At 43.9% G+C, this 24,720-nt stretch overlaps 1 protein-coding gene across 1 annotated transcript; it reads right to left on the minus strand.

Moving 5' to 3' along the window:
- Positions 1–162: 162 nt before the first annotated feature.
- LOC114697256 (aurora kinase A and ninein-interacting protein-like) lies at positions 163–23,231 on the minus strand. Its single transcript, XM_028875474.2, is given in 5 exon segments — positions 163–641; positions 643–851; positions 854–1,150; positions 2,709–2,838; positions 23,017–23,231. Coding segments are annotated over 5 exon segments (1,125 nt in total). The 5' UTR covers positions 23,206–23,231; the 3' UTR covers positions 163–341.
- Between the last annotated feature and the right edge of the window lie 1,489 nt (positions 23,232–24,720).

Genomic DNA, 24,720 nt, shown 5'->3' on the forward strand with positions numbered 1-24,720 from the left:
CAGCCAGAGGTGAAAAGAGCACTTTCTGTAAGAAGCAAAAACTGTCAGGCCTCTGAAAGACAACACAGGAGCAACTCTGTGAGCTGAGAAATGGTTTGAGTGGTTAGTGCTGTCCTGCTGTGCAGTCCTCATCACATTCATTCATGGAATGCACCAGTCATCTTACTGAGGGAAAAGCATGCCTACCACACATTACTTGCTTTATTTACATGAGAGCAGAACAGTGTTCCATAATGACAACTGCTTCATCCCACGTGGCCTAAACCATCCTCTTTACCCAGCCTCACCCTACTTCCCTCCATCTCTGCCACTTCAAGATACACCCACACAAACATTTAGAACTAGTGTCTGATAACCTGGTTACCTTCAGAGTCCTGGGTAAAGAGCAGGTTTGGCTGCAGGTGTAACCCAGGAGGCCCATCTTGGCATTGAGCCTGAGGGCTGTCAGGAAACTGCTCTGAGCCTTGATTCCTAACATTGGTTACATCTTGAAAGGGCATTTTATTGTTGTGGGCGATGACCTGCTGGCCTTGGGAATCCTCAGTGAAAAGCTGACTCCAGGAGTCCCTGTCATTCCTTTCACTGTCCCAGGAAAATACAGAAAGACAAGGGCTTTTTGTCACTGATGGTGTTTTTTTTCCTACTCCAGGTTTGAAGAGGCACGGGGGCCTGCCTGTTTTCCTTAGCAGACCCCTTTCCTCCCAGTTCAGCTTTGTCCAAGGGCTGACAGCATTTACCCCTAGATGGTCTGATGTGGCTTCCCATGCCTGGACAGTTAGTCTTAGATCCATGAATCCATTCCCTTTTCCTCCTGGCCTCTCTTTGGTCCAGCAAGCAAGAACTTTCCACATACTGGTAGAGGAAGAAGCCAGGGAGGCTTTACTTGATCCAGCACCCATCAGGATGTCAGGCTGGGGCAAAGACATCATAGTCAAAGACGATGTTTCCAAACCGTGGTGGCTAGAAATCTGGGAAGATGGAGGAGAGTGTCCAGCTTCCTGGATGTCTGCAGGAGTTGAAGTGGCCAAAGGTGAAACCAAGCCATCATCCTCCAATCCCTGGACCAAACCGTCTGGCTGGGTTCTCTTGCACTCTTGGTTGATCTGATTTTCTTTGCGAGATAAAATGCTCTTCTGGTCATTGGCCATTCCTAATGAAACCAGAGATAATTACACTAAAAAATTGCCCTGAGCCAGATTTTGTTGGGTTTTCTGAAACCAGTATCAGCTACTATTATTCCCAGGTACAGAAGATCCTAGACTTTTTTTTTAAAGATTTATTTATTTGTTATGTATACAGCATGTATGACTGCAGGTCAGAAGAGAGCACCAGATCTCATTACAGATGGTTGTGAGCCACCATGTGGGTGCTGGGAATTGAACTCAGGACCTCTGGAAGAGCAGTCAGTGCTCTTAACCTCTGAGCCATCTCTCCAGCCCTGAGTCCTAGACTCTTTAAATAACTTCATGGCTAATAGTCCTGTTTTCAATCTTGCTGTTCTCTGCTGAATGCTCTAAAACTTCAGTCATATATTCCCTACTCAAACATGTGGATGCTTCCAGTGACCCATCTCTGCCTAATATGTCAAGTTTGGTTTACAGTCAGACCATAGCCAACTTCTCCAACTGTTTTTGTTACATGGTTTTTAACACAGAGCAAAACAGTTTTGCTTTTTTTTTTTTTTTAATTTACTGTAGTTTCAACTGAACAATGATCCTGCCACTAGCTAACCACATACCCAAATATTATCCTTAAGGAAATATTCTCAGCAGACATTTTTGTAAGGTCATAAAAATCATTAACTGCCGGGCAGTGGTGGCACACGCCTTTAATCCCAGCACTCGGGAGGCAGAGGCAGGCGGATCTCTGTGAGTTCCAGGCCAGCCTGGGCTACCAAGTGAGTTCCAGGAAAGGCGCAAAGCTACACAGAGAAACCCTGTCTCGAAAAACCAAAAAATAAATAAATAAATAAATAAATAAATAAATAAATAAATAAATAAATAAATAAATAAATAAATAAATGTAGTTTTTCATGGGAACGCCAATGAAGATAATTAGAATGCTAAATCAACCAGTTAAAATCTGAAAACAAACTAGTGTCTAGCTAGTCCATTTCATTAAGTGTTCTCCCTTAAGGATGAATGAAACAGATTTCCAATCCACCCAAATTATATGAAGATACAATTTTAAAAAGCAGAATGTTAGACTTATTTTTTCCTTCTCTAGTAAGTTACACTGCAGAACCTGTTCTGTAAGAACCCTCAATTTTTCTCAGAATTCAACAGAGTATATAAAATACACAAGACTTTGTAACTGGGAAAGTTGAGGTTCTTTGAGGAGGTGTAGGGGAGCTTTCCTTGTGTAAAATAAAAGTATTATTTGGAGGAGGAGGAATAGTGCACATCAGTTTATACAGGGCAATCCTGAGGGACACCAAGAGTGGGCCCACTCCCCCAGTGTCCACCCCTGCACCTGGCTCTGCATGCTCCATCCTGCTCTGGGCTCTCAGGTATGGCCTTCCTCACTGCTCTATTGGTGAATACAAATATTTAAAATTACATGGAGCAGAACAGAACCAGCAAAGCACATGTATAATAATATACTTCTTTTCCAGAGCAACATCTACCGTTCATAAATGTTTCAACACAGAGAAATGAACACACTTGTTCTCCTCGGATAATGAAATATTCCCAGGCTGGTCACCGTACCTGGTTGCAACGTGACAAAGGACGAAATACTCATCTGCCGAGTGCCTCTTCTTTGAGTAAAAGAAATATTAGGTATTCTCTCTCCAGGAAGCAATGTCAGCATTTTGGTGCCTGGTTTGATTAAATGTGTCTGAGGGAGAAAAATAATTGAACCTATTACTATTAACACCAGTGACTCTTAGAAGCATATTAGTTTACCCTTGGGCCCAACTCATACCCTATTCTCTAGGTAGTTTGTACTGGACATCACCTCCCACTACTTCCTGCCATCTTGAGGATCCTTACTTTCAGGAATCACATATTCCAACTAGCCCAGTCTTTTCGATTTCCAACAGTTATCAGTAAGGCTGACCAAAGAGTCTTTATCAAAGTATCCAAAGATGAGGCACTCTCTTTTATATTTAGAAATAATTAATAATTAAATTTATATTTAGAAATAAATAATTAGAAATAATAAATAAATGCACTGGCATTTTCAATAGTTTTCAAATATTCACTTAATGGTTCAGAGCATGGCCATAGAACCACATGGGTTGGGTTCAAATCAATCTAACATCCCTTTATGGTCAAAGTCGTGAAGAAACATAAACAAACATAAAGGCAACATGACAAACCTATAGCCAGCATTGTGTTACATAAGGAAAAACTCGAAGCATTCACTAAAATCAGGAGCAAGTCAAAGGTGTCGACTTTCTCTACTCTGAACCAGTGCTAGCAGTCTTAGCTGAGAATAAGAGAAGCAAATGGAAGGGATACAAATAGGAAACATCAAAGCATCCCTGTTTTGTAAATGATGATTACATATATAGAGTCCCACACACTACCAGAAAACCTTAAGAACTGAGAAACACATTCAGCAAGGTGGCAAGATTATGGGAGCCCACAACTGACTCAATTTCCCAGTTTGAAGTCTATTCTGAGTTAATAGAGTTCAAGCTTGCTTGCTCCAAGGCTGTGAGAAAATCCTGATTAGCCCACAGGAAGGAACATACTATCTAGCTAGACACAGGCTGCTGATACCAGCCAGAGGTACATTGAGATAGAAAATGGAACTGCCTGCTCCTTGACGCAAGGCAGGACAGATAGTGGTTGAATGCCTGTGCTGTGCACTGTTCTACCTCTGTCCTTCAAAACTGTATAAGGTGACTGTGAAATAAACTCGGGACTGTCTGGCATTGATTGGCAATCCTCTCGACTCTGTTCTGTCTTTCTTCATTGTCTCTACAATCTGCACGCGCTCTACCCAGCTGACTCCGGCAGGCTCTAACACAAGATACAATAGCATAAATACACTTGTAGCCTTCCTGTATACCAATAAAAAACATGCCAAGGAAGAAATCACATTCAAAGTTACCTCAAAAAAGAACACCGCCGGGCAGCAGTGGTGCACACCTTTAATCCCAGCACTCAGGAGGTAGAGGTAAGCAGATCTCTGTGAGTTCAAGACCAGCCTGGTCTGCAGAGTGAGATCCAGGACAGGCACCACAAGCTACACAGAGAAACCCTGTCTCGAAAGAGAAAAAAAAAAAAGAAAGAAAGAAAGAAAAGAAAAGAATACCTTGGAATAAACTTAACCAAATAACTGAAAGATCTCTATAATTATAATGGAAACTTTAATAAAACACTCAGAAAAGATCTCCCATGTTCATGAATTGGAAGAACTGATCCTGTGAAAGTGGTTATCTTACCTTGGTCATTAATACTGTCAAGGAGGCAAGCTTCTGGGTGCACCCAGAAGGAGTTACCTAGATTAGGTTGGCTTCTGGCCATGCCTGTACAGGATTATCTTAAATTAACTGATGTAGGAAGACCTGCTCTTGAAGTAGGCAGCGCCATGCAGAAAAGGGAGAAAGCTGGCTGGTCACCAGCAGTCATTCTGCACTACCGACTGCAGACGCAGTGACCAACTGCTTCAAACTGCTACCACCAAGATTAGACCACCACAAGGTACTACCCTTCCAACTGTGAGCCACAATTAACCCACCGGAAACTTACCAAAACAATCTACAGATCCCGTGCCACCGCCATCCAAACACCAACATCATTCTTCACAGAAATAAGAAAAAACAACCTTAAAATTCATTTGGAAGCATAAAGACTTTGGATAGCTACAGCAATCCTGAGCAAAAAGAATGCAGAAGAATCCATACCCGATTCTAAGTAATGCTTCAGAGCTGTAGTACTAAACAGCATGGCACTTGCACAAATATACACATGTAGATTATCAGACCAGAATAAAAGACCTAACATTAACCCAGCTACAGCCACTAGATTTTTTAATAAAGATGCCAAAAAATACTAACTGGAGCATATGGCCCTCCTCTTCTACTCTGGGCATGTGCCCCAAGGTTAGAACCTACTGCAGAGATACTTGTTCATCCATGTTTGTTGCTGCTCTATTCCCAACACCAGGGAGAGGGAATCAAACCAGATGTCCACCAACAGATGAGAACAGGTAATGAAAATGTGGTATACATGCATAACAGCATTCTTCAACCTTAAAGAAAATGAAATTATGCAATTTTCAAGGAAATGGATGGTACTGGAAACTTACATTGTGAATTAACAAAGCCTCAGAATACAAATACTGTTATGCTCTCATGAATGCGGACTCAAGTTCTAATTTGTACAAATATTTATGTGGGGAGTGAGAGGGTGTAAATTCCAGGAAACTAGAAAAGGGCCTATGAGAGGAGAAAATACAAGATTTGAGAGAAGCAGCAAGGGTAATAAAATGTGTGTGATAGTGAAAACACTACGAGCAGAGGGTTTGGGCCAAAAAAAAGATGTAGGAATAAAGGTAGTACCAGGAAATGGAACCAAAAACACACCTTAAGCTTTGCATGCTAAAACACGGCAGTAAAATACAAGCCAGGAAAGAACACCAACACTGCACGGCAGATTCCCCCACTTTCTGCTTGGGAGCCCTTTCCAGGTCAGTGTGCACCCATGTTCAGAGTCCTGCTGTCTTCATGAACTAAGTCAACATGAGAGTGAGATTGGGGAAGCTGAAATGGGATTTGCAGTTCAGAGATGCCTCCCAGACATCTACAGAGATGCCTTCAATCTACTGCTAAGGCTACACTCACTTGTATTAGGAAACGGCCCGCTGAAACTTCAGGCTGAATGATTCCCAGAGCTCACAGAAGGACAAGACACTGGAGTTCCACAACCCAGGTAAAATAATCATGGTTTCCATGTCATATGTTCTCCTGCTGATGTGACCATATTTTTCCATGAAAGAGAGAGGTCCTTATTGCTTTACTTGAATTTGTGAGAAATTCTGTCATTATCTTGACCAATACTGAATCCCCAAACTAGAATTCATGCACTTCTGCCTTCCTCCCTGGAGATGCTCACTCTGGAACCTAGCCAACACATTTGAAGACACCCACGCTGGCATATGGGTCTTTCAATTTTATGGGAACACACACATCTTAAATATGTAAAATATTGTGAATGATATTTGAGTATCTACATGCAAGACACTGAAGTGCAAACAAACAAAACAGACTCTGTCCTGGAAAAGTTTACAGCTTTGAAGAGAAAAACAAGCTATTAATAGTTACTCCACATATACTAAATCCTGTAGAGAAACTCTTCAGGAAGCTATAGGTCAGAAAGTTGTAAGCCCTCAATTGGTGAGACGTTTGAGAATAAAGCTTTTTACAGGCAGGCTCAGTGGTGTAGGCCTTGAGTCCAGCACTCAGCAGGCAGAAGCAGGCAAAGCTCTGTTGAATTCAAGGCCAGCCTGGTCTACATAGTGAGTTCCAGGCCAGCCAGGACTACATAGTGCAATAAACAAAGTTTTTTGCTAAGCTGGTCATTATTAGTTACTTTTCTAATGTTGTGCTAAAACACCATGACCAATACAACTTCCAGGAATGTGTGTTTGCAATTCCAGAGGGTTAGGTGTCTGTCGTGGAGAAGTGTGGCAGCAAGCAGTAGGCATGGCAGCTGGAGGATCCCTGCCTAGCTGAGGATTCCATCTTGAACAGCAAGCGTGAGGCAGCGAGCGCAGCTAGAAACGGCACAAGTCTTTACACTCTCAAAGCCTGCCTCCACTGACACGCTTCCTCTAATCAGGCCACAGCTCCTAAGCCTCCCCAAACAGCACCACCAACTGGGACCAAGGGTTCAAATGGCCAAGATTATGGGGATTTCTCATTCAAAGCACCAGTCATGTGATATTTTATTTTGTGCACCCCAATAAAACTTATCTGGGGATCAGAGAACAGAGCCAGCCACCAAATTAGATATAGAAGTCAGGCGTGGTGGCACACACCTTTAATCCCAGCACTTGGGGTCTCATGTCTTTGCTTGGGAAGCACACACGCCTTTACTCCCAGGAAGTGATGCAGGAAGCAGAAAGGTATATAAGGCGTGAGGACCAGGAACTAGAGGCTGTTAAGCACTTCAGCTGAGATCTCTGCCTGGTGAGGACTCAGAGGCTTTCAGTCTGAGGAAACAGGATCAGCTGAGGAGTTGGCGAGGTGAGGTTGGCTGTGGCTTGTTCTGTTTTTCTGATCTTTCAGCGTTCACCCAAATATCTGGCTCTGGTTTTTGTTTGTTTGTTTGTTTGTTTGTTTTAATTAATAAGACTGTTTAGCAATTTGTGTAACATCTGGCACCCAATGTGTTTTCGTTGGTTATGATAAAAGATAAGTTAGGGGCTAGAGAGATGGCTCAGAGGTTAAGAGCATTGGCTGCTCTTCCAGAGGTCCTGAGTTCAATTCCCAGCAACCACATGGTGGCTTACAAACATCTGTAATGAGATCTGCACCCTCTTCTGGCCTGCAGGCATACATGCAGGCAGAATACTGTATACATAATAAATAAATATTTTTTTTAAAAAAAAAAAAGATAAATTAGATATGAAACTTTAGACTCACAAATATAGGATAGATGATAAAAATATTTTCTTTAATTTTACCAAATACAAATAGACTAGATATTGTAACTGTAATTCTTGCTTGATAACTGTTATATATAATTTTACTATGTTAAAACCTTCCTTTTTGATTAGACAGAAAAGGGGAAGTGCTGGGGATGTCTTTCTGTACACTGTGAATATATGTTGTTCCCATTGGTTAATAAATAAGCTGCATTGGCCTATGGCAAGGCAGCTTAGAGGCAGGTGGGAAATCCAAGGAGAGAGACAGGAAAGAGAAAAGTGAAGTCTGGAGAGAGACGCCAGCCTGCCGCCCAAGGAACAACATGCCAGCAGACCAGTAAAGCCACAGAACACATGGCAAAACATAGATGAATAGAAATGGGTTAATTTAAGATGTAAGAGCTAGCTAGCAAGAGACCTGCCATAGGCCATCCAGTTTGTAAATAATATTAAGCCTCTGGGTGATTATTTTATAAGTGAGCTGTGGGTCTGCAGGGCTGGGTGAGGCTGGAGAAACCTTCCAACTACAGTCCTCTTTGGTAGGCACTAAAGGAGAGTCAAACAATGACACTGTCAGTCACAGCTGTCTTAGAATACCCGTGCCCTGGGGATCTACTGAACCCCTCAGTGGAATGTTAAAGAGTCTGAGAACAGAGAGGGCCTCGGGTACAAAGTTCGTTGGCTTATTCTCCTATCGCAAAATAAAGACAGCCTCTATGTGTACTTTGTACTGCTGAAGTAAGCCTGCCTATGAGCCAGCATGGTGGTACATGCCTGTAATTCCAGAACTTGGGAGGTAGACAGAAGGATCATCAGTTCAAGGTCAACCTCAGCAATACAGCAAGCAAATTAGAGGTCGGCCAGCATAGCATGGGGTGGGTGGGGGTTGACTTTATTCTTTGCTAGGTATGGGTGAACAGAGAAGGACTCATGGGGTCAATGCATGAGTCCAGGACATTATTCAAACACATTTTCCTGGAGAGTTTTCAATTGCTGGGCTTAAAACAAGTAGATGTGAGTTCTAGGAGGTGGTATGGTTAGTACCCAGTCAGTGTCAGGTAGGGAAGAGCAGCAAAGTCAGTCAGTCAGACAGGCCACATACGGCTGTCCCTCAGGGAACTGGTCACCAGCAAACAGCTGCACAGGGCAGAAAACCAGACTGACCACACTGGGGAACTCAGCAGTTCCAGGTTAGGGTACAGACTTGAAAACTGTTATAGAGTCAATGACCTCAGCTTCTGGTACAAGAAAATGTAACATCTAACTAAAATGGATGCCAGGATGACATAAAGCATAAGATTTGATTACAATCTTACATTTGCCAAGCTAAAGGTGTAGATCCCACAGGTACTGCCATCTTGAGCTCCATTACTGTTAAACCCTTCCATTTAATGAAATAAGCTATTCTTCGCTATTAAAAAGAAATGAGGCAGTATCAGAAAAGAGGGGTGTAAAACACTTCCACAGCCACTTCCCTGCAGATCTCCAGCCTATCTTTACCCAAAAGAGCTCCAAGTCCTCCTACTCATCCCTCAGAGTGAGAGTAAGACACCAGAACAGTAGCAGAGAAAGCTAAGCTGTAAGAGATTTGTCCATTCACTCAGCAGACAAATATCTACTGAGTAGAACTGTTGAAAGACTACCTGATGGACTTCCATTTTAATGAAGAGAAATACAACAAATGGTCAAGTTAAATACGGCGTATTGTATGCCTGATGGACAGTGTTATGATAAGATGGTGAGGGAGTGTGTGACTAAGGGACAACTCACTGATCTGAGCTCACACAGAATAGAGCAATGGAACTTTCTAACCCCTCCACACTGGAGCAGAGATGTGCAAAGCACCAGGCAGAGGTACCTGAAGAACAGCAAGGTCAATATGGCTGCAGCAGACAGGGCATATACACATCCAAACAGTGCTCACGAGACTTAAAGGAGCTTCTGGTTGTATGGGGGTGTGGATTAAATCTAACTGAGCAAATGGTCATTCTGGCTCATGTGGGAGACAGGGTAAAGACCCCTGGCAGACCCTGCAATCTCCACGCCCTGCCCCCATGCCCATCCGCCGGAGACCTCAGCCACTTCCTGAGACTTAGAGACCAGCCCCCAGCTCCCATCCTGCCCCGGACCTCCCATCTGGACAAGAGCTCCCATCCCGCCTGGAGCTCCATCTGGACGAGAGAGGCTTCCTGAATCTGTCAGCTCTGTCTGGACCAAGTGCGCTGATAAGACCAAGAACGAATCCACAAGGAGATGGCAGACATCAAGGAAGAAGTACATACAACAAAATGAAGAGCAATACCCCATCACCAGAACAGAGCCCTCCTCCAACAGCTAGACCTGAACATCAAAAAATAGAAGAGGCAGAAGAAACCAGCCTTATGAATAACATCATGAAGAGGGTAGAGGCTTATACAGAAGGAATCACAAATGAAATTGAGTAAAAGACAAACAAAAAATAGGAAGAAATAGGACTATCAACTAGCATTGGGGCATACTGTCTGTCACAATCCCAGTATGTGGGAAGCTGAGGCTGGAGGATTTGGAGTTTGGGAACATAGTGGACCTTGTCTTAAGGGGGTGGGGACAGAGCTGAGGATATAGTAGGTGGTAGAGAGAGGCTTGCATTCCACGCAAGAGGATTAGACACAGTGAGGCTCTATGTTCAATGCAAGGACCAACTGATAGGATGGAAGGAGAGGAATGGAGGAAGAACTCTAAATATATCTGCAAGCCCAGCAGAGAATGTGCTGACAGGATGAATGCTAATAAAGCGGCCAAGTGTCAGGATGGCATTCAGTGTTCCACCACGCTGGCCTAGAAACCAACAGTGACTCAGTCCAAAGATTTCTGGTATGTTCACAGTTCCATTTCTCCTGATTGTGTCCTTTAACTATAATGACATGTAACACAATGAAGATAACAAATCTATTAATCATCTTCAATTTGTGTTACCTCTCTAAAGTGTGAAAAACTTTTCCCCCTAGGGCTCACTAGGGTGTGTTCACATGCACATATTCAATCATACATACACACATGCCTACAAAGTACAAAAGATAAAAAGGCTGGGAAGTAGCTTAGTGGCAGAGCACTTACCTGGCATGTACAAGACCCTAGATCCAATCCCTAGCACTGGGGCAAGGGAATGGCATATTTTTCAATGTTTTTATATAGAAGAAGCATAGGTAAGCTATAAAACTTGAAATTGATATAAATTAGCCTTTTGAACTATCACATAGTTCAAACTAAACTAAAACTCGTAGTTTTTTATGTGGAAAGCTCTCTGTATTTAGTGGATGTGAGCAGCTGTAACCAGTGTGAGGAAATCTCCCTTGGTTTTGCTTCCTGTTCTCTCCGTTCCCATAGCAACTCAAGTCTAACATATTAATGGACATTACAGAAACAAACCATTTAAGTTTTAATCTGTAGAGTGGTAAATTTCTACACCATCCTACTCCAGCAGGATTAAATCATCTTTTAACCAGGGTATTTACTCTATATATTCTACTCTCGCCTATGATAGGTGAAAGAGACCACATTTGCATAACTTTTATAACAGTATATTGTTAAAATTACCCTGTTTTATTATTGTTCTTTATAAGGTTAAAACTTGAGGGCTACGGATGTAGTTCAGTTGATAGAGTGCTAATCTAGCATGCATAAAGCACTGAATCTGGCCGGGCAGTGGTGGCGCACTTGGGAGGCAGAGCCAGGCGGGTCTCTGTGAGTTCGAGGCCAGCCTGATCTACAGAGCGAGATCCAGGACAGGCACTAAAACTACACAAAGAAACCCTGTCTCGAAAAACAAACAAACAAAAAAAAGCATTGAATTTGATCTCTAGGACCATATAGTACTGGGCATAATGGCACATGCCTAAAATCCAGCACCCAGGAGGTAGAGATCAGAATGTTCAGGTCATCCTTGACCTCGTATGACTCAAGGCCAACCTGCACTACATGAGACCCCATCTCAATAAGGGCTGTAGAGATGACTCAGTAGTCAAGAGTGCTGGCTGGTCTTCCAGATAACCTGAGTTTGGTTCTAGTACCTACACCAGGCAGTTCACAACTGCCTTTGGCTCCAGTTCCAGGGGACCTCTGGTCTCCACGGGTACCTGCATTCATGTGCACACACCCCAACACAGACACGCACACCTACACATAACTAGAAAATAATAAATCTTGCCCTCCATAGTGCACACACTTTTGATTCCAGTACTTGGGAGAGGCCAGCCTGATCTACATAGTGAGTTCCAGGCAGCCAAGACTACAATGAAACCCTGTCTCAAAATATAAAATCCCAGCACAAAGACAGAGGTGAGCAGAGCTCTGTGAATTTGAAGCAGCCTGGTCTACAGTGAGTTCCAGAACAGCCAGGGCTATATAGGGAGACTGTCTCAAAAAAACAAACAAACAAAAATCTTAATAAATAAACAAACACTTTATCATAGTATATATCTACAGGAAAAAATACAGCAATATAGGGTTCGGAACTGAGGTTTCAAACACCCACTACACTAGGGGACATAACTTACATACACATACGTCTTGAAGGATACTAACCTGTTAACTGTAGCTACCACCAATGAGGCCTTTTGTTTTTAAAACAATTCAGTATTATTTGGTTTTATTTTTATAAGTATGTATGGGGAGGGTGTCTGTCATGTAGCCCAGTGGCCTTGAACTCTTGATTTTCCCTATCCCCATTTCCTAAATGCTGGGTTAGAGTCCTGTGCTAAATATTTTTTTAAACTGAAAAAAGAAAACGACCACTATCTGCTGTACCAAAACCTAGTGGTGAGGCCACACAGCAAGCCTGTGGTAGTGAGAACAGAACAGATAAGATACAAACCCACTCCGAATACATGCTGAACCATATGCTACCTCCATTCTCTTCAAAATGACAGTTTTGTTCAAAGCCCACGAGGGAGAGGCAGGTTTTCCAAAGCACTGGCCAGCAGCTCTGCCCTGTGTGCCTCTCTGACAGCTACTCTGGAAGAGGCAGGTTTCCATATTCTGTTAGAGATATGCTGTGGTGCTCTTCTCTGGCATTTGAAGCGTTTTATGAGAATATAGCAGGAAAAATCATATCCAACACTAGTATGTGGCGTTTTCCTCACAGCGTAGCAAACAATCCAGGCAGCAAAACCCAGCTAACTCAATTCATTCTGACACCATTAGATCCCACAGGCTGAGTCAGTCCCCTTGAGATGCCAATCCCAAACCCAGGGTCATTTATCTGTGCTAGGCATTCTAATCCACAAACCACAATAACTTGCTCTGGAGAGGCTCCCAGAACCCAGAGAAACACTAGCATTTATTGTTTTCTTTAAATATTACAAAGGGCCCAGTGTGTCGGGTGGTGGTGGCACATGCCTTTAATCCCAGCACTCGGGAGGCAGAGCCAGGCGGATCTCTGTGAGTTCGAGGCCAGCCTGGGCTACCAAGTGAGTTCCAGAAAGGTGCAAAGCTACACAGAGAAAACCCTGTCTGGGGGAGGGCAGTGTGATAGCATACACTGTCATCCCAACAGGAGGGAGGCAGGATCAAGAAGAGTTCAAGGCCAGCCTGGTCTACATAGTGAGCTCCAGACCAATCTGGGCTACACAGAAGGAAACAAACAAACAAAAATAGTAAAAATTACACAGGATCCCAAAGAACAGATACATATGGTGAGGTGAGGAAGAAGGTTGTAAACACTCGTCACAGAAATGGCTTTTGAGTTTCGTGCTTGTTTTGTTGTTTCCCAAGACAGTCTCCCAGTACAGTCCCAGCTGACCTGGAAATCATCCAGACCAAGATGGCCTCCAACATGCCTCCGCTTCTGAGCCACATGCCATCAACCGAGCTCAGAAGCTGTTTTAAATAGCAAAAGATGGAGACAGGCCCGGCGGCTGAGACAAGCAGACGCAGGTAGGCCTGCGGCGGGGGCCCGTGGAGGTAGACGGGCCCAGTGGTGGCAGCCGACAGGGATACTCAGACCCGGCGGCAGTCGGCAGAGACATTCAGGCCAGCGGCGGCCCACAGAGGTAACACAGGCCCGGCGGCAGAGACAAGCAGACGCAGGTAGGCCTGCGGCGGGGGCCCGTGGAGTAGACGGGCCCAGCGGTGGCAGCCGACAGGGATACTCAGACCCGGTGGCAGCCGGCAGAGACATTCAGGCCCAGTGGCAGCCCACAGAGGTAGACGGGCCCAGTAGCGGCCTGCTGAGGTAAACGGACCGCGCAGCGGCCGACAGGACATTCAGGCCCGGCGGCAGCCGGCAGAGACATTCAGGCCCAGCGACAGCCCACAGAGGTAGACAGGCCCGGCGGCAGAGACAAGCAGACGCAGGTAGGCCGCGGCGCCCATGGAGGTAGACGGCCAGCAGCAGCCCCTGAGGTAAACGGCCCGGCAGCAGCGCCGACAGGACATTCAGCCGGGCAGCCGCAAGACATTCAGACCCAGCGACAGCCCACAGAGGTAGACAGCCGCGGCAGAGCAAGCAGACGCAGGTAGGCTGCGGCGGCCTGTGAGGTAGACGCCAGCAGCAGCCTCGAGTAAACGGCCTGGCAGGGCCGACAGGATATTCAGCCGGCGGCAGCCGGCAAGACATTCAGGCCACGGCCCACAGAGGTAGACAGGCCCGGCGCAGAGACAAGCAGACGCAGTAGCTGCGCGGGGCCGTGAGGTAGACGGCCCAGGTGGCAGCCGACAGGATACTCAGACCGGCGACAGCCGCAGAGACATTCAGGCCAGCGGCAGCCCAAGAGGTAGACGGCCAGCGCGGCCTGCTGAGGTAAACGGACCGGCGGCAGCGGCGACAGGGACATTCAGGCCCAGACTGGCGGCCCACAGGGTAACAGGCCAGCGGCAGAGACAAGCAGAGCAGTAGGCCTGTGGCGGCGCCTGTGGAGTAGACGGGCCAGCAGCGGCCCGCTGAGGTAAACGGGCCCGGCGGCAGCGCCGACAGGACATTCAGTCCGCGCAGCAGCCGACAGGGACATTCAGTCCCGGCTGCAGCCTGCAGAGACATTCAGGCCCGGTGGCGCCTCCAGAGGCAGACAGCCCAGCGCAGCTGACAGGACATACAGGCCCGGGGCGGACTGCAGAGGTAAACAGGCCAGGGACGGAGACAAGCAGACGCAGCTTGGAACAGGGACGCCCCTAACCCAACATCTGGGAAGAAGCTATCTCGTGGTCAGAACCAGAACGAATCTGAACACTCCGTCTGAGAACAACCAGGCCCAGCTGCTGATCCTGTGAAACCCAACAATTGGAGTGTTGGTGAGACTACCCTGCTCAGCTGAAACCCATCTGGGAGAGATTCAGATGCCTACAGTTTAAAGTCTGAGAATCAAGATCAGCTGAGGAGTTGACAAATGAACAAAACGTGACCTGGAACACAGAAGAAGCGCTACCCAGACACCAAACCAGATCACCAGAATCATAAGTATATAATTCACCGATCGAAATCAGCTGCCCTGAAGAAATAGCCCAATAGCACCAATTTAACCAAGAACCACTACTAAACCAAGACTAAAAATTAGAACAAGAAGGCACTCTCAGACACAGACACCACCTGCACCTCACAGAGGAAGAGATGAGTAGACGCCAGTGCAAAAATACAGCAACAACATAAAGACCTATATGCAACATCAGAACCTAGTGATTCTACACCTGCAAGACCTAAACATACCATGACAGAAGAACAGAAGAAATCAACCCTAAAAATGACATTAGAAGATGATAGAGCCCTTAAAGAAGAAATAAAACATTCCCTCAATGAGGAAATAAAAACTTTCCTTAAAGAGGAATTGAAAAACTACCTTAAAGAGAAATAAAAACTTTCCTTAAAGAGGAAATAAAAAACTCCCTTAAAGAGGAAAAAATTAAAAAAACTTCCCTTAAAGAGGAAATGAAAAACTCCATTAAAGAGGAAATAAAAAACTCCTTAAAGAAATGGAAGAAAAACGAACAAAAAATGGGAAGAAATCAAATCAAGCCAAGAAAAAGCAATTAAACAGATGAAAGAAACATTCCAAGATCTGAAAAATGAATTTGAGACAATAAGAAAACACATGCTGAGGGAATCTGGAAATAGAAACCTGACAAAACGAACAGGAACTACAGAAACAAGCATAACCAACCGATTGCAAGAAATGGAACAGAGAATCTCTGACGCTGAAGACATGATAGAGAAAATAGATTCGTCAGTCAAAGAAAACAATAAAGACAAAAAAGTCCTAACACAAAACGTCCAGGAAATTTGGACACCATGAAAAGACCAAACCTAAGAATAATAGGATAGAAGAAGGAGAAGAATACCAACTCAAAGGCACAGAAAATATATTCAACAAAATCATAGAAGAAAACTTTCCTAACCTAAAGAAAGAAATACCTATGAAGATACAAGAAGCTTACAGAACACCGAATAGGCTGGATCCAAAAAAAAAGTCCCTCGCCACATAATAATCAAAACACTAAACACACAGAATAAAGAAAAAATATTAAGAGCTGCAAAGGAAAAGGACCAAGTAACATATAAAGGCAAACCCATCAGAATAACACCAGACTACTCAATAGAGACTATGAAAGCTAGAAGATCATGGACAAACCTCATGCAGACACTAAGAGACCACGGATGCCAACCCAGACTATTATACCCAGCAAAACTCTCAATCACCATAGCGGAGTAAACAAAATATTCCAGGAAAAACCAGATTTAATCAATACCTGTCCACAAACCCAGCCCTACAGAAAGCACTAGAAGGGAAAATTCAACCCAAAGAAGCTAAACACATCCATGAAAAATCAAGCAATAGATAATCCCACACCAACATACACCACAGAAGACAACACAACACAACCAAAAAATAACAGAATTAACAATCACTGGTCATTAATATCCATCAATATCAATGGTCTCAACTCACCTATAAAAAGACACAGGCTAACAGAATGGATAAGAAAACAGGACCCATCCATATGCTGCATACAAGAAACACACCTTAACTCCAAAGACAGACACTACCTCCGAGTAAAGGCTGGAAAAGGTTTCCAAGCAAATGGACCTAAGAAACAAGCTGGTGTAGCTATCCTAATATCTAATAAAATAGACTTCAAACTAAAATCAATCAAAAGAGACCAGGATGGACATTACATATTCATCACGGGAAAAATCCACCAAGATGAAGTCTCGATTCTAAACATTTATGCTCCAAATACAAAAGCACCCACATTCATAAAAGAAACACTACTAAAGTTTAAAACGCACATCAAACCCACACATTAGTAGTGGGAGATTTTAACACACCACTCTCACCAAAAGATAGATCTACCAGACTGAAACTTAACAAAGAAATAAAGGACCTAACAGATGTTATGACTCAAATGACCTAATAGATATCTACAGAATATTCCATCCTAACACAAAAGAATATACCTTCTTCCAGCACCCCATGGAACCTTCTCAAAAATTGACCACATGCTTGGACACAAAACAAATCTCAACAGATACAAAAAAATGGAATAACCTCCTGTATCTTATCAGACCACCATGCCTTAAAATTAGAACTCAATAACAACAAAAATTATAGAAAACCCACAAACTCATGGAAACTGAATAATGCCACCTGAAACATCAATGGGTCAAGGAAGAAATAAAGACAGAAATTAAAGAGTTCCTAGAATTCAATGAAAATGAAAGTACAACATACCCAAACTTATGGGACACTATGAAAGCAGTGCTAAGAGGAAAATTCATAGCTCTAAATGCACACATAAAGAAGATGGAGCAATCCCATACCAAGAATTAACAGCACAACTGAAAGCTCTAGAACAAAAAGAAACAAACTCACCAGGAGAAATAGACGCCAGGAAATAATCAAATTGAGGCTGAAATCAACGAAATAGAAAACAAGAGAACAATACAAAAAATCAATGAAACAAAGAGTTGGTTCTTTGAAAAAATCAACAAGATAGACAAACCACTAGCCAAATTAACCAAAAGCAAAGAGAGAGCACCCAAATTCACAAAATCAGAAATGAAAAGGAGACATAACAACAGACAATGAGGAAATCCAGAGAATCATCAGATCATACTTCAAAAACCTGTACTCCACAAAAATGGAAAACCAGGAAGAAATGGACAATTTTCTGGATAAATACCAAATACCAAAATTAAATCAAGACCAGATAAACCATTTAAATAGACCAATAACCCCTAAAGAAATAGAAACAGTCATCAAAAGTCTCCCAACTAAAAAAAGCCCAGGACCAGATGGTTTCAGTGCAGAATTCTACCAGACTTTCAAAGTAGAACTAATACCAATCCTCTTCAAAGTGTTCCACACAATAGAAACAGAAGGAACACTACCAAACTCTTTTTATGAGGCTACAATTACCCTGATACCCAAACCACACAAAGATGCAACAAAGAAAGAGAACTACAGACCAATCTCCCTCATGAACATTGATGCAAAAATACTCAACAAAATATTGGCAAACCGAATCCAAGAATACATCAAAACAATCATCCATCACGACCAAGTAGGATTCATCCCAGGGATGCAAGGATGGTTCAACATACGGAAATCAGTCAATGTAATACACCATATAAACAAACTGAAAGAAAAAAACCACATGATCATCTCCCTAGATGCTGAAAAAGCCTTTGACAAAATCCAACACCCCTTCATGATAAAGTCTTAGAAAGATCAGGAATACAAGGAACATTTCTAAACATAATAAAAGCAATTTATAGCAAGCCAACAGCAAACATCAAATTAAATGGAGAGAAACTCAAAGCGATACCACTAAATTCAGGAACAAGACAAGGCTGTCCACTCTCCCATATTTATTCAATATAGTACTAGAAGTTCTAGCTAGAGCAATAAGACAACAAAAGGAGATCAAAGGGATACAAATTGGCAAGGAAGAAGTCAAACTTTCACTATTTGTAGATGATATGATAGTATACATAAGTGACCCCAAAAACTCTACCAGGGAACTCCTACAGCTGATAAACTCCTTCAGTAAAGTGGCAGGATACAAGATCAACTCAAAAAAATCAGTAGCCCTCCTATACACAAATGATAAAAGGCTGAGAAAGAAGTCAGAGAAACATCACCCTTTACAATAGCCACAAATAATATAAAATACCTTGGATAACACTAACTAAACAAGTGAAAGACCTTTTGATAAGAACTTAAATCTCTAAAGAAAGAAATTGAAGAAGATATCAGAAAATGGAAGGATCTCCATGCTCATGGTAGTAGGATTAACATAGTAAAAATGGCAATCTTACCAAAAGCAATCTACAGATTCAATGCAATCCCCATCAAAATCCCAACACAATTCTTCACAGACTTGGAAAGAAAAATACTCAACTTTATATGGAAAAACAAAAGACCCAGGATAGCTAAAAGAATCCTATATGATAAAGCAACCTTGGAGCATCACCATCCCGGACCTCAAACTCTACTATAGAGCCATAGTAATAAAAACAGCTTGGTACTGTATAAAAACAGACATACGACCAATGGAATCGAATTGAAGACCCTGACATTAATCCATGCACATATGAACACCTGGTTTTGACAAAGGAGCCAAAACTATACAATGGAACAAAGAAAGTATCTTCAACAAATGGTGCTGGCATAACTGGATGTCAATATGTAAAAGATTACAAATAGATCCATATCTGTCACCATGCACAAAACTCAAGTCCAAGTGGATCAAAGACCTAAACATAAATCCAGTACACTAAACTTAATAGAAAAGAAAATAGGAAGCACTCTTGAACGCATTGGCACTGGAGACCATTTCCTAAATAAAACACCGACAGCACAGACCCTGAGCACAACATTAATAAATGGGACCTCTCAAAACTGAGAAGCTTTTGCAGGGCAAAAGACACAGTCAATAAGACAAAAAGACAGCCAACAGATTGGGAAAAGATCTTCACCAACCCACATCTGACAGAGGATTGATCTCCACAATATATAAAGAACTCAAGAAACTAGACATCAAAGCACTGAACAGTCCAATTAAAAAATGGGCTAAAGAGCTAAACAGAGAATTCACAAAACAAGAACTACAAATGGCTGAAAGACATTTAAAGAAATGCTCAACATCCTTAATCATCAGAGAAATGCAAATCAAAACGACTCTGAGATACCACCTTACACCTGTTAGAATGGCTAAGATCAAAAACACCAATGACAACCAATGTTGGAGAGGATGTGGAGCAAAGGGAACACTCCTCCACTGTTGGTGGAATGTAAACTTGTACAACCACTGTGGAAATCAGTATGGCGGTTTCTCAGAAAATTAGGAATCGAACTACCTCAAGACCCAGCCATACCACTCTTGGCATATACCCAAAGAATGCTGATACATACCATAAAGATACATGCTCATCTATGTTCATAGCAGCACTATTGTAATAGCCAGAACCTGGAAACAGCCTAGATGCCCATCAACGGAAGAATGGATGAAAAAAATGTGGTACATATACACAATGGAGTACTACTCAGCAGAGAAAAACAATGAAAGCATGAAATTTGCAGGCAAATGGATGGAACTAGAAAAAATCATCCTGAGTGAGGTAACCCAAACCCAGAAAGACAGTTATGTATGTACTCACTCATTGGTGATTCTAGATATAAAATGAACAATCAGACCACAACCCATAGAACCATAAAGGCTATATATATATATATAGCATGGAGGTCCCTAGGACGACTGTGGCTTATAATAAATTTCAGTTTTACTCAATTATTGAAAAAAAATAGCCAAATGAATAGAAACACATGAACTATGAACCAAAGGCTGAGGCTCCCAGCTGGATCAGGCCCTCTGAATAGGTGAGACAGTTGATTGGCTTGATCAGTTTGGGAGCATCTAGGCAGTGGACCAAGTCCTGTGCTCAATGCATGAATTGCTGTTTGAAACCAGAACTTATGCAGGACACTTGGCTTAGTCTGGCGAAGGACTGACCTCCCTGGACTGAGTCTACCAAGTTGATCACAGTCCTCGGGGAGGACTTGTCCTGGAGAGGTGGAATGGAGGTGGCTGGGGTAAGGGAGGCGTGGGAGGGGAGAATAGGGAACCCATGGCTGATATGTAGAATTGAATGTATTGTAAAATAAAAAATATATATCACAAATAAAAAAAAAAAAAAAAAATAGCAAAAGATGGAAGACAATTTTTCATTAGGGATTATTGAAAAGCTACAGATAGACACACTAGACACAGACAGACAAAAATGGACAGACAGACACACACACACACAGACACACACACACACTCACACACTCACACTGCTATGGACACTGGTCACATGGAGTTCATATATTGAAACATTAACTCCCAATGAGATGGTACTGGAAGATGGAGCCCTTGGTAGGTGATTAGTATTGGATGAGGTCGAGGGGCCTCTGACGCCACTAGAAAGCCTGCCGTCTCTTTCTCCACACATGCACCCACAGGCATCCACCACAATGTCACCTAAGCACACTGTTGGCAAGAATCCTCACCAGACAGTAATATGATGACACCCTGATCTCAAGATGCGCAGTCCTTAGAACTGAGAAAACCAATCCTGTTGTTTAACCCATCTAGTCCACGGTATTTTGTTTATGGCAGCCTGGTGACTACAGTACTAGTACTGCATACAGTGAATGGCATTCTCCATGTGTAACATTACAAAGGCATGAAGGCAGCGCTATGAAAACATAATTCATGAGGCAAGAAGTAATTACAAGTTGCAGGCTGGAGACATGGCTCAGTGGTTAAGAGAGCTCGCTGCTCTTCCAGAGGACCCGGGTTCAGTTCCCAGCACCCACATCAGGCAGCTCACAACTGCCTGTGACTCCAGTTTGCCTCCAAGGTCACCCATACAGACATGTATGCATAAATAAAAATTTTTAAATCCTAAAACACACACACACACACACACACACACACACACACGGGCTCGAGAAATGGCTCAGTGGTTAAGAGCACATACTGCTCTTCCTGAGGACCTAAATCCAATTCCCAGCATCCACATCAGGTGGCTTACAACTTAACTGCCTGTGACCCCAGGTCCAGGGATCTCACACCTCTAATCTCTGAGCACTCGCAGTCATGTGCACGTACCCACACACGAACACATAATAAAAAAATCTACACACACACACACACACACACACACACACACACACATTGCTAAACAATGCATAGCACACTACTATTTGTAAATAAGGGAAAAAATTGGATTTGCTTGTTGCATAAATGGAATATCCCTGGAAAACTATAGTAATTCCAGGCAAAGACAGGAGTACGTCTCATTGTTGCACTATCTGTTGAAATTACAGAGCACATCAATATATTACCTATTCCAAAAAATATTCTTAAGAGGGAAAAAATAGTGATCATTTGTTAGCCCTCAAAAAATGACTTCAGCCAGGCAGTGGTAGCTTTTAATCCCAGCAAAGGGAGCTGGATCTCTGAATTCAAGGCCAGCCTGGTCTACAGAGGAAGGTCCAGGATAGACAGGGCTACACAGAGAAACCCTGTCAGGGGGTGGGAGATGACTTCACTTGTATAACGATCTTAAGAATCCTCAATTTTTTTCCAGCTGAGCATGTGGCACGCACTAATTCTAGCACTCCAAGCAGACAGGTGGCTCTCAGTGAGTTCAAGGCCAGCCTGCTCTACATAGTGAGTTCCAGAATAGTCAGAGCTACATAATAGACCCTGGCTCAAAACAAACCAACAAAACTTCCATTTTCATCAGCAAAAAATGGTTAACAGCCTGTCTTGAGCTTGCTAATCAAACTATTCAAATCTCAAATCTCTGCCTGTTCGGTTCAATCTGCCTTAATAGTCCCAAATCAGTAGTAGTCTTTCTGAACACCAAAAAAAAAAAAAAACCATTTCTCTTGAAACTACTTATGGAGACATACCATGTTCTGCCTAGTTAAATGGACTGGTGCTATCATATGGCTGTACCAAAAAAGGTGACATTACCCGAAACCCTAAGCACAATGGCCAGCATAAAATGCTAAACCAACAATTATTTCACATTTGTTGGTAATGACCTGATTGGGTGAGCCCGGATTACTCAACCCTCCTTCACTGGTCAAGGACCGATGCCACCGCCGACGCACATGAAGTGCCTATGGCGGTCTCCAGCACCCCAGGATGCCCACTTAATGCTGGGCCAGATCCCCGCCCTCCACTTCCAATGTTCCCCCCAGAGCTGCTGGTCGTGGCAGGCTGGGAGAACACACCCTGCGGGTGACCGGTGGTTGAGCCTCTCCCAGGATGCCACAGCACGACTGACGCCGCGCGCAGCCCGTCGCCGGAAGCCACCTCCCTCCATCCCGGCCCCCTCCCCTCGGGCGCCCCCAAAGCCCGCGCGTCGCCTCAGCCACGGCGTCCCACCTGCACCTTCCGCCTCTTCAGCGCCGCCGCGTCCAGCCACACGCCACACGCCTCCTTCTCCTCCTCCTTCTCCGGCCTTCTACGTCTCATGACGGCGGCGATCCGCGCGCCTCTGCAGCCGCCGTTGGCGCCGACGCGCGTTCGGATCTCGCGCCGCTGCGGGGGGCGGGGCCCCGCCGTGACCGTCATGACGTAGGCCCCGCCTCTGACCACGCCCAGTGCGCTAGAGCGATCGATCGGGGCGTTTCCCCGGCGCTGCTCTCCTCTTCCCGCCTTCCTACCCGGAGCAGAGGTCCAGAAAGCCCTCTGCGTGCGTGGTTACCACCGCGTTTGGTTTGGCAGGACTGCACATTTTTCATATATATATATATATATCATTTTTCAAATTATATAGGTGTGTGTGTGTGTGTGTGTGTGTATGCGCGCGTCTACTTGTGGGTTAGTGGTGTATGCGGAGGACGGACAGAACAGTCAGATCCCTTGGATGGAGATAGAGTTCATAGGTTCTTTGAGATGCCGTGTGTGGCTGGGATCAAATCAGGGTCCACTGCAAGAGCAGCCAGTGTTCTTAACCGCTAAGCCATCTCACCAGTCCCAGACTGCACAGTTTGACTGCCCGGAGCCTCCCCTCCCACAAAGGAAGCAGTGGAGCCAGGGTCTGGACCCCACTCCAAACCCCCTTGCCTCATCGCTGACCTAGTGGTTACCTGACACTCGAGGTTGCCACTAATCAGCCTGTAAGAGTAACGGAGCCACTACATGGAAGATTTTTGAAAACATGAAATAAAAATTGTAAACCAAGGGGTGAGGATGTAGCTCGTTTGATAGAGTGCTTATCTAGCATGATGGAAGGTGTTAATACCAACACTTGAGAGGCAGAGGCAGACAGATTTCTGTGAGTTTAAAGCAAAACTAGTTTGTTACTATTATGTGTAATTATGTTTAGGAGGGGGCATGCATGTAAGTGATGGTTCCTTCAGAGGCATCGTGCCCCTGGAGCTGTAGTGGGAGATTGTGAGCCATCCAATGTGGGTGCTGGAAATCGAACTCAGGTCTTCTAGAGAAGACCACTGAACAATCTCTCCAGCCCCAGGTGTATATTTCTTATAAGCTGTCATACACATCATTTTATATAAATTTTCATATGTATACATTTAATGACTTATGTGAAGCCCCCCCAGAATATGTTATCAGTGGAGGGCTATTCCTATTCACTTACTCACTCTGCACCTACTGGGGACTGAATGTAGGGCCTTATGCAAAGTCTCTACAGTTGAGCGGTATTACCAATCCTCTCTGATTCGAGACAGGGTCTCTCTGTTTGCCAGGCTGGCCCTCTATCAGAGACAGGATCTCTCTGTTTGCCAGGCTGGCCCTCTACCACTGAGCTTTGTCCTCAACCCTTAGATTTTAAACAATATTTTGGTTTTTGTTTTGTTTTGTTTTTTGAGACAGGGTTTCTCTGTGTAGCTTTGAGCCTTCCTGGAACTTGCTTTGCAGCCCGTACTGGCCTCGAACTCACGGAGATCCACCTGCCTCTGCCTCCTGGTGCTGGGATTATAGGCATGTGCCACCACAGCCTGGTGTAAATTTTAGAAGTAATTAAAAAACTGTTTAAAGCCGGTGGTGGTGGCTCACATCTTTAATCCCAGCACTCAGGAAGCAGAGGCAGGCAGATCTCTGTGAGTTCGAGGCCAGCCTGGT

Source organism: Peromyscus leucopus, unplaced genomic scaffold (assembly GCF_004664715.2).
Source record: "Peromyscus leucopus breed LL Stock unplaced genomic scaffold, UCI_PerLeu_2.1 scaffold_335, whole genome shotgun sequence".
Classification (NCBI taxonomy): domain Eukaryota; kingdom Metazoa; phylum Chordata; class Mammalia; order Rodentia; family Cricetidae; genus Peromyscus; species Peromyscus leucopus.